At 40.8% G+C, this 16,958-nt stretch overlaps 2 protein-coding genes across 4 annotated transcripts in view; both read right to left on the bottom strand.

The window, feature by feature from the left end:
* Positions 1–633: 633 nt before the first annotated feature.
* mansc4 (MANSC domain containing 4) lies at positions 634–3,628 on the bottom strand. The gene is made up of 3 exons (XM_085357637.1): positions 3,409–3,628; positions 3,201–3,335; positions 634–1,469 (listed from the first exon to the last, which is right to left on the bottom strand). The coding sequence occupies exons 1-3, from the start codon at positions 3,626–3,628 to the stop codon at positions 634–636; spliced, it is 1,191 nt and encodes a 396-aa protein (XP_085213763.1).
* A 2,375-nt stretch (positions 3,629–6,003) lies between these two features.
* tead4 (TEA domain transcription factor 4) overlaps positions 6,004–16,958 on the bottom strand; it is a 36,239-nt gene continuing 25,284 nt past the window's right edge. For 2 of the 3 annotated variants that reach the window (XM_085359392.1, XM_085359393.1), the window contains exons 4-11: positions 16,096–16,230; positions 15,736–15,779; positions 15,406–15,467; positions 15,103–15,233; positions 14,368–14,541; positions 10,353–10,493; positions 8,777–8,929; positions 6,004–7,088 (exon numbers count right to left, since the gene is read on the bottom strand). In XM_085359392.1, coding sequence (XP_085215518.1) covers positions 6,975–7,088; positions 8,777–8,929; positions 10,353–10,493; positions 14,368–14,541; positions 15,103–15,233; positions 15,406–15,467; positions 15,736–15,779; positions 16,096–16,230 — 954 coding nt within the window. In that variant the 3' untranslated portion in view covers positions 6,004–6,974. The remainder of the gene's footprint in view (positions 7,089–8,776; positions 8,930–10,352; positions 10,494–14,367; positions 14,542–15,102; positions 15,234–15,405; positions 15,468–15,735; positions 15,780–16,095; positions 16,231–16,958) is intronic. The other variant, XM_085359394.1, reaches the window with a different exon arrangement.

Here is a 16,958-nt window from a genome sequence, read left to right as displayed (position 1 = left end):
GTGGTTAGACTCACTCAAAAAGATAAAGACATTTGGTTTGAAGACCAATTTAAAAAATAGGGATTAATCCTGCTCTCTTCCAACATCGCCTAAAAAAATAACTCAAAATTAATTAATGTATGTAATTAATTAATCTAATTCATGTGTGGAAGTCCCTAAAACTTTGGTCACAGTGTTAAATATCCAAACTAGGCTAAGTATTTATCAAACCATAAGCTAAACTTAGCCATCAACACTGCATACACTTTAATCTTACCAACAGGTTTCAATATCCCGGACAAGCCCCCATTTATGACAAATTGGCACAAATTAGGTGATAAGGAGCAAGTCCACACAAAAGGTTTACAGAAATAAAAAAATAATTTAATTAACATAATCTAACCAACAGATAAACATCACAAATAGGTTGAGTCCTGTCGGAGTGGCAGAAAGAGACTAAGCAGTTTATCTGGTCCAGCTTTTATAGAACTGGAAAACACAGGTGAGCTGCCTTAGCTGTCCATCCCCATCTAGTTAGAATAAAACAAAATACTTTAACCTAAAATAATCCTTTATGTAATCATATACATTCTAAGTAAATTGTCCTTTCATTTTGGATTTCTTCCTCAACAATGTTACAAAATATCCTCACTTTCAGGAGCTCTCCTTGACCAGCACGTATTTTATCAGACGCATGGAGTCTCGTTTCCCTCTCCATGATGTACTGTAGCGTCCCATCCTCTTTCTTTGACCCCTCCAGCTCACCACCAGCAGGATAGAGCAACAGCAGCTCAGCAGCACTGTGATACAAATGGCCACAGCAACCAGCAAGGTGTCAGCAGCCACATACCACCCATGTCCGAGGCCTGGTAGGGTGTCATCTCCACTGGCTCCCTCGTTGCTTACTGTGTGGTTCCTCCCATGGTTGCCCTTGGTCTCATTTAGATACAGCTTGCTGCTTTCTGTGTAGCTTATAAGAGCTGCAGAAGTTGGAGGGCTGCTGGCCAACTGAGAGAAAGTGGCGGTGGGATGACGGGTAGGGGTGGATACTGGGGATTGTGGACTTGTGGTAGAAAAAGCAGACAGAATCTTGGAATTGTAATGGCCCAGAGTGCTAACTGTGGTGAATGAAGGAGATGGAGTAATGCTATCTGGAAGAGAAGTGGTGGAGACAACTGCGGCTGTTGTTTGTGCATACTTTTTTGAAGATGGGGGAGTTTTTTCAGTGGAAGGCACAGCAGTCGTAGTTGTGGAAACTGCTAAAGGCTGACCGGTGCTCTGCAGTGCTGTGGTGGCAATGACAGACGCCTCTGTGGGGGCATGAACTCTGCCAGCTGTAGTGGAGGGTTTAACGGGCGGAGGCGGATGAATAAATTGGCGCTTGTCTGACAGCAATGGCTCTGAGGCGTTATTGCGGCTGTAGTGGTGGGGTAACACACGCACGTTAGAGGTGAAGTATTTTCCAAACACCAACAGATCAGGATCCACACCTAGAATACGAAAAAATGTGCTTGTTTGTTTGCTTTTCATGTTTTTGCTGGTGTTTTTATCTAAACGTTTAATAGCGAGTGATTTTTTTTGTTATTCCAAAATAAGTGACAACTACAAATGCTATGCATCTTTTGCAAGAAAAGCAAAGCTGGAAGCAAAACGATTTTCAGATAATTTACTTCACTGAAGTTGGGAATCTCCTATGCAACATGCTAAAATCAGAAGAAGAAATATTAGAAATATTTGATTCTCAGTCGTATATATTTGCTTTGCCGCTGGTGGGGATCGTTTTAACTACTATTGGTCACTTGGATAAATATTTTATCGACTGATCAATCATATTTTTTACATAGTACTATGCAAAAGTTCCAAACAACTCATGTCTTTACATTTTTTTTAAAGTAAGTGAAGTAGGTGCAACAGTTTACCTACATGTAAACCTACATGGAAATGCAGTATACAAGGTAAAAACAGTGGTTGTACAAGTCTAACAAAAGTCAGTATTTGATATAATGACTTTTATTCTCCATCACAGCCTGAACTCTCTGAGTGAGCTTTCTTGTAATTTCTTTAAGCAGTCTTCAGCAATAGTTCTCCAGACTTCTTGAAGGACATTCAAAGCTCTTCTTTGGGTGTTGGCTGCCTTTAGTTCTGTTCTTTGTCAAGATGATCCCACCCTGCTTCAGTGACATTAAGGTTGGGGGCTCTGGGGAAGGCCAATGCATGACTAAAAGTGTTCCACTGTACACTTTATTGTCCAGGTATACATCGACTGCATTAGGCAGTGAGTTTGGGATCATTTTCATGCAAAAAAATTAAATCATTGCCAATAAGATACTTTCCAGATGGCATTGCATGATGGATCAAAAATCTGACTGTACTTTTTTTATTTACACCATCATGTCCATGTTTTGCTGTAGACACCCACTGCTGTACCTCTCTCCAGGGGTGTAATTTCCAGGAGGGTTATGACCCCCTCAATGATCAGACCCAACCAATATAACCCCCCCCCCCAATAAAATTATGAATTATCTTGCATAAATAGACTGTTGATTTTCTTTATTACCAGCAAAATAGTCGCATGTTTAATCATCTGGGAATTTACCCAGATTTATTTATTTATTTAGACAGAGATCTTGACCCCCCCATGTTCAGCACAAAGTTACACCGATGCCTCTCTCCTGACCTCCTCTGTAAATACTGATGATAACTTGAACATCAAACATGTTATGTGTTTTTGCCAGAGGCTGATATTAACAAGGTGCTAAAGATACAATTTAAAATTGGGGGGAGGTTTGTATTGTTTTTTATACTTGAATGTTAAGAGCCTTAACACACAGACACACACAAAGTTATATGAAAATAGTCAGGAACAAATGAGTGAAAAGCAGCCACTGTCCAAAGAAAAAAAAATTGAAAGGGCTTCAGAAAGCCTGGAGAACTATTGCTCAAGACCACTTGACTTCCAAATTCCAAGGAAGTCTGACTCCTTGGAAGCAAAATACACAAAATCAGGGGTGACTCAAGACTTTTACACAGTACTGTATGCAGAATTTGAACCATCTATAGTTATAGACATTTACTGTAAGATATAGTATTTTGAAATTGTTATTTCAAATTTACATCTAATCCCTAAGAATCTAACAGGATCTAAAAGGATTTGATATGCACAGTATTCATATCATTAAAAGAACAGAAGTCCACCTCTACCAGACACTAAAGCGACCTACCCTTTGTGATATTGTAGAGAACAACGTTGTCTCTGTGACTCAGAATGCAGCTCCCCAGAGTCGGACAGTGGAGGTGAAAGCAGTTCAAGATTTCTTGAGTGGTATCATAGTGGAATATAGCCAGATTACAGGAAACTATGAGAAAAGACAGAAAGAGGATTAATCAGGAGTAAAAGAAGAGAAAACCAGTGATGATCGTATAACTCACAGTTTCTGGTAAGGCAACAGGTGCGGCTGCATTTCAGCGCGGTCTCTTCTTGATAATGCTTCAAAAGCTGCGCCCCTCTCCTCTGAGATTCCTCAATATCGATGAAAATCCCCGGGAACCGTCTAATCCAGCAGTTCTTATAATAGGAGGTCGGTGAGCACCTCGACTCAACGCGACACACCAGACTGAAAACCGCCAGCAAACCCCATGCGGCGTTCATTGCGCATATTGTAAATCACACCATGTTAGATTGCAATCAAGACAAAGCCTCGACATATTTGGGAGCTGATTACTTGGAGTTGACAGGCATGAAATGGGGCCAGTGCTTTGGTTTTACTGGTGCCAGCTGTGTCACAACTACGCACCTACAGGAGGTGGAGACCCAGCCGTGCGTAAGGTGTCCAGGGCTGTGCCACGTGTGAGTGCACTAGGCTGCTTGACCAACATAATGGGATCAACTTACTTTACAAATAAAATCAACAAATGTTGATATTCAAATGTTCAAATTATGTGAATTTACACTGTGGCCATAAATACGTTTCATAATCTGCATTCGTTTTCGTTTTCGTTATATATATATATATATATATATATATTATATATATATATATATACATATATATATATTATTGTCAGATTATTGTGATATATATATATATATATATATATATATATATATATATATATATATATATATCTGACTTTCAGCTTGTTGTGTTTGTGGATATATGACTGACTTTAATTATTAAACATTCGCACATAAATAAGTGACGTCATATTCAGTACTTTTGACAGTTCACTCTTCGGCCGCTCCATCTTATTAGGGAAATTCCATATACATAAATGTCAATTTCAAGACTCAACCCCATCATTTAATTTGTTTTTGATTGAAATTGAATATTACTCGAACTCTCTTAAATTACCTTCCAATATAAAAGGTTTAACATTGATTGAAATTCATTCAGAAATGTTTAACGAATGAGCTGTCACAACTTTCAAGTACAAAGTTGTTATGAAGTCTGTCACTCCCCCCTTTTTTTTTCTTTTTTTCTTTTTTATCCTTTATTTATTTATCCTTCTTATTTCATTGTACTGTATATTGTTACTCTTATTTGCCTTGTATGTCTACTGTACAAACTGAACTGGAATGACTGACTGTTCGCTTTATAATTTCAAAAAAGTTTTGAAAAAAAAAAGAAAAAACCTCTTCAGCCGCTCCACCCACCGCCGCGCTATGAATTGTGGGATATATGGGACCACGAAGCGTGCACCGGACCACGCTTGATATTTGGGGAAATCGACGGCGCATTTGGAGTATGCATTTGAAGCACACTTCGAATTGGGACAGCCGTCGTCGCGTGGCGGTGACGTAACCGCACTTAAAATGCGTACTTCAAGCGTGCAGACCCTGAATTGGGACACAGCCATTGACTCTCCCGTAGTTTTTCTGACCGGTCTGGGCTCTTACGGGTTAGGTCGGTCAAATGACATTACCAGAATAATGGCACCAAAAGACATATCTGTATTATCTGTTACCCCCTTTAAAATGTACGTACTTTATATTTTACCACAAAGTATGCCAGTGTTTATTTATTTGTGTATTTATTTTTAACTATGCACTCTCTGTAGCATAATGCAGCTCTAACAAATACCATAGCAGACTAAAGTTGATAGAGTGATTTAAAAATAGAAGCAATCAAGTGGATTTTTTTTAAAAATAAATAATAAAATAATAAAAAGAAGGTTTGGTTTAACCCCGTTGAACTGTACTTTGTCTTTCGCACTATGATTGCTGGGACAGGCTCCAGCTCCCTGTTACCATGGACTGGATAAGAAGTTGTAAGTGCGAGTTCACATATTAATAAAGTCACATGAGCATCGGAGTATGATGTGTAAGGTTTCTTACAATACAAAATATGGCGCCTTGAAATACTACATTTGTGATTTGCTTCTACACTTCTTACACCGATTCTAACCTACCAAGTTAAATCAAACTAACAAAGTGTAATGTTGCCAAAACACCACTAGATGGCAATCGTCACTACTGTTAACAACATCTGTGTCTCTACTACATTAAAAAAGTGTATTCTCTGCGCTTGCTGTAGTAGTTCTTTTTTTTTAAATATAAAATATCGGATGCATACGTGGATGTGATTAAAACTGTGAGCATGTAGTGACACTGCCCACCAAAAAACCCACTAAGAGAAATTAAAATGTTGTTACACATTTATGTTGATAACTAATTCATGATTTTGGTCAGCTATTTAGTAAAAATAGCTGAAATTATTTTTTACTTTAGCCTCTTAAATGTGATGATTTGCTTACACAATCCTCTCTACATTAACAATCAGAGAAAATTAACGACCAACAGGTTAATCAGTCATTTTAATCTGCACCCTTAAATACTTACTTTTTGGTTTCCGGGGCCTCACTGGAGCAAAAGCACTGCCATCTGCAATTAGTTTTGACTTTCTTCAGCATGAGGCTGTTCATACACTATAGAACAGTATGGTGCTCATCAACAACACCTTCCAAAAGTAAACTGATTTACTATGCACACTTTAAACTTTCAATATATTTATTTTATCACCTTTCCAGTGTGCACACAACATACTGGGAAAGCTGTAAAAAGCTGTCAAAGGAAAGTCTCTCTGACAGCTCTGTCAAATCCTGCACATTTTATAATTCTCCTAAACACGTTTATGCAGCGTGTAGCAGTTAGTGGAAATACTACAAAACCAGCGAGGACTTATGTAAGAAACACTTGTATTTTCATGTGACACCTCAGGGCAAGTTACAGATGCAGACAACTTCGATAATCGGCTTACAAGTCCAAATCTGGTTCAAGTTAGCAGTGTTATTATGTGCCTTTTGTTGCAGTCAGACAGTTTTCAATCAAAAAACAGTAAGACAAGAAACATTCAACATTCAACATCAAACAAAGTGAATACAAGTTCTTTTAAATCGTTTTAGCCACCTGTCAACGTAACTCTGTTAAGAGAAGGTTGTGGCACTGTACATAATCGCAAAACATTGGCACAAAAAAACAGTGATTTTTTTTCTTTCGGATGTGCAAATAAGGGATTCTCAGTATACTTTTATTATTTTTCCCATTTTTATATATATTTATATTTAAGTCACTAGATGGCACCCTGAGGCAGCCAGACTTCTCTGTCACAAACATCCCCTGCACATGCATGTGTGTAAAAGAATCTAAATTAAAAACAAGCGCTAGTAAAAATGAGATGGAAAAAAACACCACCAATTACAACTCTCTCATGCAGGTCTTCTTAGCTATGTTTGGCTCCTTTGGCATAGAAACCACAGTGTACACAGTGGTCCTCCTCTTCACACACAGCCAGTTTCAACTTCCACAGTCCCAAATCTAACTCTTGTTCAGCAGTAGTTGTGTTCCTGCACAAACCGTCACAGCCTGTGCTTCTCCAGGCTCCCGACCGCCTCGTATGAATTCATCTTGTAGAGGAAGTAGTCTATTGTTTAGTGTTGTTGCTCACCGGTGTGCTACAATGGGTCTAGAACTGGTAAGTTCAGAGTGAGAGGCCGTGTCAGTCTTTGACTAGCCTGTAAATATGATGCTGCGCTCCGTGCTCGCTAGTGGACACCTCGAAGACGTAGGCTATGCACAGCAGGGTCTCCAGTGTGTCCCTGTTAGTCACCACCTGTAGACAAACACAAACTGGTGTCATATTGTGAAGCTTCGTTTGTCGTGTTTTTACTTACAATGTAAATTTACCCACAGTTTGGACAACACCGATTTTTATAGCTTCTTCTTATTTTTTTTTTTTTGTGGTTCTGGCAGAGCTGTGGCTTTCTGCTACATCACTAATGAAGTGAGCCTGCCAGCTAGTTTAGGCAGGCAACTCGAGCTCCACTGCGTCATACCCACGTAACATGCCTCCCTCTTCTCACGCCGATACCGAATACACCCTCCCAATTTGGCAGTTGATTTAAGCAGTAAAGTTTCCCGATGCTCACTTGGACATCACATTGCCACCAGTTCCCTTCATCAGTGCTCGCCGTTTCAACCTCTCCACCAGCCCAGCATCAACCTTTAGGCTGTGGGGATGGTGGATAGGGCGTATTTACTTATCGCTTCCCAGTTTTAAATGTAGCACATTCATGTGGAGTGATGAGCTTAGAGCCTAGACACCTAACCCTAACTAGTCTCCCTGGCCGGTTCATTAGTTAAATATACTGACTAATTACTGACACATACACACTAATAATGAGTAACTGGACACACAATCCCTTGGCTGAAATGGTGCTATTCTATACATAAGGCTGATATGTATCTAAAGTACTGCTTGGCATTCATGGAAAGGCAACATGCATAACATGACAGGAAAAAAAACTCCTTATGTTTAACAACGTTGCACTGAAAGCAACTTTTGTCACATCATTGTGCTCAGCCCTGCAGCATTGTCTGTGTGTATTGTCATCTATATGTATGTGAACATCTGTGTATGAGACGTTTGTGGTTCATATGAGCTAAATAACTCCATTGAGAAGCCTAATGACATGCTGCCATGTAGTCATCAGTGTGGGCTCAATATGGTCATTGTGCCTTTGCTAGGAGTGTAGGAATGGAGCCTCCAATAGAAGAAACACATTTTTAAAAACCCTGTCTTTTAGGCCCCTCTGGTTACTATGACAATACACCCCACTATCCACTGAGGAGCACACCGGCTCATTCAGAAAAGTCCAACTAGAAGGCATAAAATTAAAATGGTTCCAGCTGTTTCTGGTCTGTCATGGGGGGGGGTAACAGTTGCTTCCAAGCTCCTTGTTTCTCACGAAAACATGACAAAATGTCAATGCTTGGGAGAAAGATAAGAATAGAAACAGGTTGCATTTGATATTGAAAATAAGACCCTTAAAAGAAGACTGACTGTGTGGACCAAAACTTTTACACTTTATACTTTAGTCAGCTGGATAATCGCTTGATTTGATTTATTCAACTAAAACTAGACTAAAACAAAAAGAATTTAGATGCCTAAATTACGACTCAAACAAAACCAAAATTTATTTTCTGTTGTTGCATATTTGTAATTAGTTAGCAAGTGAATCCAGGGTGAAGTAGTGTGGAAATATATGATTTTATGAAAACAAGTGATTATAGTTTTGTATTCTCCATTAGTATTTACTAGCTGGCTAAACTGTTTATTTTGAGTCTAGTTTCTGAGTTGTGATGTGAAATACTTCGACCCCACTCTGCTGCTCATAATTTGAGTCCAAACTATATGATATCAGTGCAGCTTAAGAGAAGAAGCTTATTTCTTGTCATTAACAGCCTGGGGAAAGGTAAGCTGCAGTTTTATACGTACTACACAGATTTGAAAGTTGGTACCTGTAAGATAGTGAAGTTTTCCAGTACGCTGTTCATCATGTACTTCTCCGGCAGGTGTTTAAGCTTGTGGATAAAGTTGATCATGTATTCGCACAACGGAGAGCGGTGGATCCGAAACACATAGCGTCCATTTTCGAAACGCGCGTACTCCGTCTAGGGGAACAGACACATACGAGTGAAGTTTAATATCTGCGAACATATATCACACTGAAAGAGAATTTAAAAATGTATGGATGAAATGTGAAATCTGTTGCAAAAACGCAGGGATACATAGGCCACTGAAACTCAAATGGATGCATTGGATATGAACGTCTAGGTCTACTGTATGTGATAAGCAGTATTGTTTGTAATATAATATACCTAATGCGGCATATGGCATGCCAGATATGACAATAAACATATTTCTTGTGACAACCGTAATCAAATAATGAAGCCATTAAATATCATCATGTGGCCGATTGAGGCAGATGGCTCTACCTAGGGATATGTGTGTATGTGCTTATATTGTACAATCCATCAGCAGCGAGTGGGGGCGGCTATTGTGTACGGTTAACGGGAAACATAACAGTTATTCATATTGGGGAAATTTGTGAATCGCGTCAGTTTACAGACCACAGATCAGCAGTAACTGACTGGAATCTGCGGTGGGGGTTATTCACTCCCCAGTGTGATAAGTGTGGCTTTTGATGTGGTCATGACCTCTTTATGTCGTAACATCACTCCTCCATCATTCAATCGGTGACGCAAACTTCCTGAATTGGAGCCAAATATATACGTTACTGCCGATAAATGGGAAAAGTGGAAGGTGTCAGTTTTGTAAAGCAGCTAAACTAAAAAATGATATTTACAGGAAAAAAATGGCTGACTAATAAATGTTGCTTAAAAATTAAGTGGTCACATTTTGTAATGTATTAATTTAATATTCATATCTCACCAACAAAAAAATTGAATCACTGATGACTAAAAATATTCCTCCAGCTGAATCTAGTTTTGGATGAAATTCACATCTTCTCAATAAGAACATTTTTAATAGCGATTAAAATCTTTCAAACATAACTATCTTATTTAACAAAAAAGCTGCAAATTTAATTTTTCTCAGTCCTGACTAGCATGTAGAGATATCCCAGTCTGTTGCTGGGTACATTTCCAGAGTGACAGCAGCTAGAATTACAGGTTATATGACGTTTATTGGTCCGACAAGAGTTTTTTTCATAAACAATTCTCATAAAAGGAACAGCTATAAAATCATAAAATGTCATTTCTGCTCATGTCATAAATATTTCAAAGGGCCTCTTTAATAAACTCTGAAGACGGCATTGCTCCGAGCCAAGAAGTTAGCCACATCTGTTAGATAACATCTCTACTGGGACCCCAAACAAATAAGAGGAAGCCTGACTCTTTGCCCAATGGGCACATTTGGATGAATAGGCTGGAAAAAGTAAGAAAAACAAATTGTGCCGAAAACATATGCAAAATAGTGCAAAAATTCCATTAACATGGCAGCATAAGTGTATATACTCTAATAAAAGATGACATAACAAATGACACTTGACACCTTCCAGTATCGCATTCTTACCTCAACTTTCTCCACCACCTGTTTGCCAAAGGAACAGACCTTGGTGGATGAGGTGATAATCATGTTCTCAGAGCTCTCGTACTGGCTGGACACACCATAAAAGAAGCTGCTGTCATCCTGCAGGTTTACACTAAGGTCCGCCTGGAAGGAAGAAAGAGATAATGTGTTAATATATACTTGGCCAAAGGGAACCATGGTGATTAAAACAGCTTGGTGGTGTATAAAGACCTACAAACCTCAGCCCCTTTAAATGGAGATGTGTGCACTACCCATGCACCACACTGCACATTCACATACTTGAGGATAAACAGTTCATACAGCTCTGTAATCTACAAATTTCCACACCTATGGATCTCTGCGTCAAAGGTGCTCCGGCTCAACAAAGCTTGAGAGGTAACCTTGGTAAGCCAAGAAGTGCTTACAGGACAGATCCTCATTTACCCAAGTCGAATCCAGCCTAAAGATTGCCAAGATGTACCGCCTAGCTCCCCTCTCATCTCTTCATCACCCCGTTCATCTTCATGGCTCATATAATTCCTCTGCCTCGCTGTATGTATAAGCGTGCAAGATGATTTTGCATTCCAGTGGCATTGTGTTCACTCTACTTACAAGAAGCGTCCACTGGATTTATCTTGGACTTGTAGTGTTTCTAATCAAAAATCACAAAATCTATATAACATGTAGCAGCCCGAGGCAAGACGATAAGTTGCATAGATTGTGAAAAAGAAACTATTTTGACATCTGTCATAAGCAAGAACCAAAAGTGCTGGAATGCTGAACCGTTTCTATGAGAAGAATATGGCCTCACAAGTTCAAAGGCAGCTTAGATTCAACTTTCTTTATTCTCAGATGAAGCAGCTTCACCCACCTCTAATCCCCCCACTGGCTCAAGTTTGAACTGAGGTGAGCATAATCAGATTTTGGATCAGACTGAGGTGACGCCTCTTCTGTCAGACAGCTGAGCTGCTTTACCTTTTCCCCTGTCGGGCTCTTGTCTCCTAATGGGCCATTGAGACACCGCTCAGCCTCCTCTCATCTCTTCATCACCCCGTTCATCTTCATCCCTGGCTCATGTAATTCCTCTATTTGTCTTCATCCCTGGGGCCTAGTGACCCTCCTCAAACTGCCATTCCCTGCTTCCCTAACAGCCTGCGAGGGAATTCATCCAATTACAATCAGCAGCGTGCAATTGGCTGATTAGATCATGGTGGGCAGGCTGGCTGTGTAACAATTTAGCAGAGCCAGCTCAAATCAGATTCCCTCTGCACTTCAAAGGCGTGAGACAATCCGTTAGGACAGGGCCACGGGCGCCGAGGGGGTGAAGGAGAGGAAGATGGGGAGAGGAGCAGGGCAGAGAGTGGCCGACAGGGAGGTTTGCTGGAAATTCAATCTAGAATACCATAGCTTTGGAGACGGGTCAGCCGCCTGTCACCATCACCATGCCAACCTGCGCCTCAGCACACCCCGAAGTCACAACCTGCTATGTGGCTATATGACTGCAGTGATACCAAATAGCCTCTTTCCAGCTTTTACAATGGCTTAAATAAGGTTATCATATTTTCAGATGTGTTAAGGATTTCATTTTGCTTATTCTCATGGCCAAGAGCGTCTTTTCTGGGGGTTTCTCCACTGTAGCTGTTGAAATACCCAGCTGTTTTTGCAGCATTTCTGGGTTTTGTCATGGATGCCTTGAGAATTGGAGGACCCCCTTGGGACATGATAAAATGAACAGGCTTGGGGGGAGGGGGGGACAGTGTTATGAGCTTGTTTTCCTCTAGCAAGTTGGATATGTCATAACTGTTGACTCCACCAGGCTCTGACATGAATCAAGAGAGTAATATTTCAATGGTGAATTGTTGGGTTAATGCCACCCAGCATTTATCCTGCTATCCCTATCTCTTGTTCACACCTTCTGTGTCTCTATTTCTACCTCCTGCCCGTTATTGCTGTCTTGCTCTCTTTTCTTTCAGTGATATATGGCGAGGCTACTCATCCCCTTCTTCCCCTCGCCCCCGATTCAAATGCCACAGCTCGACCAGCTGCTCTTCCCAACCCTGGAGTAAACTACTTCCAATATGGTGCCACTCACCAATGTCTTTTATCTGTCTACAATAAATAATATGTAAGTCAAGCATGTGAGAAGGGTAATGGCATACATACGAAGCCATCTGGTGGAATCGGATGCAAGGCGGCACTTTGAACCTGACATTCAGCATCTTTGGAGGCGTCACACAGCAGCAGTTAACGCTTTAATATACCATGTCACCTTGACATGGCCATATTTTTGTGTGAAACGATTCAGTAATTTGTTAAAGCAGTAAGATTTGACTGTTTTTAGTTACTTCAGCCTCCATTCTGCCTCAGCCATCAACATGCAAGCAACACAGCAAAGTGGTGAAAGTATACACAAGGCTGTATGAAACCTATGGCTGTTTACAACGCTTCTCCTCAAACGTACTTTCAACTCATTTTAAGCTTAAAGGTAATTCCACCCCACCCCAATGTGTCAGATTCGGCAACTGTTGGATGCCGATCTGTTTATTGAACATCAGTGGGAAACACTGAGCACTGCCGTCTGTCTCAGACAGCAAAACCTCTGCTTTGGATGTGTTTGTCACATAGATTTAACCCCACACAACCCTTCACACACTAAAATAATGCATAAGCCTTAACTGTCTGCCCATAGCCAAGTTATATATTGTTGTTGGATTCTTATAAACTCACTAAGTCTTACTGGTAAATAGACCGATTGTTTTATCTACTCTACACTGTCGTCATTTACCACATTTTTTTCTATTTTCCTATCTTGGATGAATCCACTGGAGGGCAACTTGGAGTTCAGCATCTTGTACAATAATACTTTGACTGGAGTAACCAGGGAACCAGTGATTGAACCACCAACCTTTAGGTTAGCAGATGACCTGCTCTATCACAGCCACTGGCAAAGAGGCTGTCCATCCTTGATTTTCTGTCATTTATTTACTTCAGAGTTGGTCCTTTTAAAAGTGTTTTTATTTGATATTATGTGGAGAAGTGAGGCAAATACTAAAGCAACATGGCCAGAGAAACAAATCAAAAGAATGAACAAAGTCAATGTCTGTGTCTCTTGCTCTCTTTCTCCCTTCTCTGTCCCATTTTTATGTCCTCAACTTGGAGTTTCCTCAGATTTCCAGTGGATAATCGGGAATCACACTACCATCTATTCGTCTGCTTGTATCTTATGCTGACTTTGTTATCATGCTTTATTCCCTAAATCACTCTCAATGTGTGATGGTGGGGGTAATGAGAGTGATTCGTTGTTGTCTGTGTGTGTGTGTGTGTGTGTGTGTGTGTGTGTGTGTGTGTGTGTGTGTGTGTGTGTGTGTGTGTGTATGCACTTTTGGTGGGGCTTATCTATAAATAAGAATATAAGGAGGGGGTATGAGGGTTGGTCAGTCTAATAGTGCAGAGACAGGTGTCTCGGATCACATTTCTCCTAGTGAAAGATCAGGCCTGCCACTCTCCCCAAGGTTCCTGTCACACACACACATTCACACACTCACATACACACACATCACAGGCAAATATACAAATACGCACAAGGCAAATGCATGTTGGACAGCAAGGCCTTCTTTGCTGGCATATAAACCACCAATCAGGTCAGGGAGCCATGACTTTCCATTCATTCTAGCCCTAAATCACACTTAAGTTCATTTAACTCCAATGCTTAAGCTATCTCAACACAGTTAACACCGTAAGGCCATTAACAGCCAACAGGTGGTACAAAACATTAACAAGAGCATTCACTGTACTCTCACTTCACCTTCTTGACTTCAGGAGGATTATATGATGATGTATAAAACATGCCACACACAGCTATCATACTGGGCTTTATATGGAGTAAAAAATTACAGTGGAGGTTTTCATCTGAAATTAGTTTGAGATAAACGAAGTGAGCTTAGAAGGAAGAAACAAGGGAAGATCATATAAAACTATTAAGAGATTAAAAAAAAACAAATGCAGAGAAATGTTTTACCCAGAACTTGACGAGAAAGAAAGCGTTGGGTGGCCCCTTGTCAAACAGCTCTTTCAGGCCCCCTTTCTTCTCTGGGAACTTGTCATAGATCTGCCTGATGTCCACCGACTCCAGATAGGGGTCGCTGTAGCTCGGATTGGACTGGCCGATATGCACAAACAGGTGCTTGTTGAACTGGAGAAACAAAAGTGCATATCAGGAAATGAACGCATCCAGAAATGGCAAATGTTTCATTTGCTGAATGCCGAGCTCTGTTGGCTGCTATCTGACATCTGTTATAAGAAGCCAGCCGCTACATTTGATCGCCTTCATTGTGATATCCCATCACCTGTCTCAAGGGTCCCACCCTTTTTCTTTCCACTTGCAACATTCCTGATCATCTGATGTGTTGTGTGTATTCTTTGAGATCATCTCATGATCTTTTTTTAGTTGCAGTCACACTTGGATAGTTCAATGCAGTTTTCAATTGCCAGATTAGCTTTTAACATCGGCTTTTGCCATAAAATAAAATCAAAAGTAGCAGAAAAGTTACTTATTGCCTTCAGAATTTGTAGCTTTACTTTTGTTTATAGGACAAAAATATTTCCTAATCAAGGTATAAGGACCACTGTCAGGTGTAAATGAAGTGAGCAGGATTCTTTTATTTATTCATTTTCATTTTTTAAGAGTAAGCCTTTGTTTCAACTATGGTAATAATAACGCTAACTAAACCACTGATGGATCCACTTTACTTACAGTCTCCGGGTCTTGAGGTTGCTCTAGGAAGGCGGAGAACTCCAGCATTCGCAGCTTGGAGCTGGCAATACTTCGACCCTGCCAAGGGGGGGCACCAGGAGACATGGACAGCCCCTGTGTGTTATCATAAACTGCAGAAGGAAAGGCCGCAACCATGTGAACGTGTCGTTTGACTGTGACTTGAGTAAAAGTTGATAATGCAGCAAAATTGCTGCGATTTGTGTGAGCATTATGCAAGCTCTTTATGATGAGCTGGGTTGTCTCGGCACTTTGCTGACACGACAGCCTTCTGTCAACACCCACCTGTTATCGGGGCAGGGCCAGACGCTTGCATGGCATAGCTCTGTTGGGAAAAGGGCTTAATGCTGGAGAGAAGAGACAGACAAGAGAGGGGGAGAGACATTATGCACCGTCTTGGCCTCATGACCCCTTCTCATTTACTAATTGGAGCACCTGACCTCTAAAGACGCAGGAGCTAGAGTGGTATGCTGAATGTCAGGCAGCTGAAGACTTTTCTTTATAATTGCACTGATGTGTTTTCATTTGCTTTGAGATGAATTCCCCAGGTGAAATTTATCTGATGGTTAATAAACTTATAGCATGAGAAACTAATGATAGACAGCAACTACTTACTCTTCATGGCTTCCTGGCTGTGCTGGAAGTGCCCCGTGCCAAAACTTACAAAACAGAAAGAAGGGAAAGTACATTAAATTGTTGCATCATACCAGTAATCCTCATACTGAGGTGCTTATTATGTATTCAAGATGTAAGCCTGAGCTGACAAGTGCTTCTTAAAAGAAATCAAGCTTCCTTATTCACAATTGAAAGGTAAAAATTGTAAGCAGACAATCTGAATTCACCAAATAACTCGCCTACCAGAATATGATATACATGTACGAGTATATGATTTTTAAAACATTTGGATTAAACCCACAGAATCCTTGATGGATTCTGTGCTACTGCTCAGGGTTTTAGGAAGACGTGAAGACTCACCCCACCACTAGTGGGGTAAGCTGGCCGAGACAGGCCCTGGAGAGCCATCTTGTTCTGGAAGGCTGTGGGCGATATGATCTGGGCTGATGACATGGTGGCCATGCTCTGGAGGGCCTTGTCTTTGGCAGCCTGATCCTACAGAGACAGAAGACGAGAGAGCGAGAGTAAGATTAAACAGACAGTAGAAAGCAAAAGGACAGCACTCATCAGACTCCATTTAAGTCTGCGTCCTACTTCTCCACTAACACAAGCAGAGCCCTTAAAGGGGAAATGAAAGGCAGAGGCCAGCTTGCATCATCGGTGAATCCCTGCCAGTCAGAGAGCTGCAGAGAAGGTGATATTACAGTCAAGGACCTTTAGGTCAAGAGTTAAGTTTATTGCTTTGGCAGGGGCAAGCCAGTGATGACAACTAGCTTCTGTTAGAGGTCATACTTTAAGTCACTGCAGGCAACGGGGTGATATGTTGATATGCTTACCATAACAATCCCAGAACTGGTAAATTCTAATGTCACAAAAAGGATTTTTTTAAAAGAGATAAAGGACAAAATGTTTAAACTATGAGGAATACTGTAAAGTGATATCGCTCTTGTTTTTGAATCCACTCCTTCAGCAGGCCGCAGACCACAGAGGACTACAAGCACTTGCCGCCAAGCCCAAATGGGCAAGGCCACGGGGTGCATTCTTCTTCCCAGAACTGGCTAACACAAGGGCATAGCTGAAATATGGGGGGTACATGTGGCAGGGATCTCAGTTACACCAAAGACGCATTTAAAAAAGGCCTGTCACAGGGGCCAACCCTGTGACCAGCGCAGAGCCCTGCCAGCTGAACCCTCGTGGCTACCATCCAAGGCGAGGAAGAGTCC

Source organism: Diplotaxodon limnothrissa, linkage group LG7, assembly GCF_057381915.1.
Source record: "Diplotaxodon limnothrissa isolate DT_005_m linkage group LG7, D_limnothrissa_male_GT1.1, whole genome shotgun sequence".
Lineage (NCBI taxonomy): Eukaryota > Metazoa > Chordata > Actinopteri > Cichliformes > Cichlidae > Diplotaxodon > Diplotaxodon limnothrissa.
This window is presented reverse-complemented; position numbering and strand designations above follow the sequence as displayed.

Bases quoted from the DNA above. Each gene is read 5' to 3' on its own strand.
- mansc4 (XM_085357637.1), bottom strand. From the start codon at position 3,628: ATGAACGCCGCATGGGGTTTGCTGGCGGTTTTCAGTCTGGTGTGTCGC. The intron at 3,336-3,408 runs GTGAGTTATACG...CTTTTCTCATAG, and splicing joins CTGTTGCCTTACCAGAAACT to TTTCCTGTAATCTGGCTATA. The intron at 1,470-3,200 runs GTAGGTCGCTTT...TTCGTATTCTAG, and splicing joins TCTCTACAATATCACAAAGG to GTGTGGATCCTGATCTGTTG.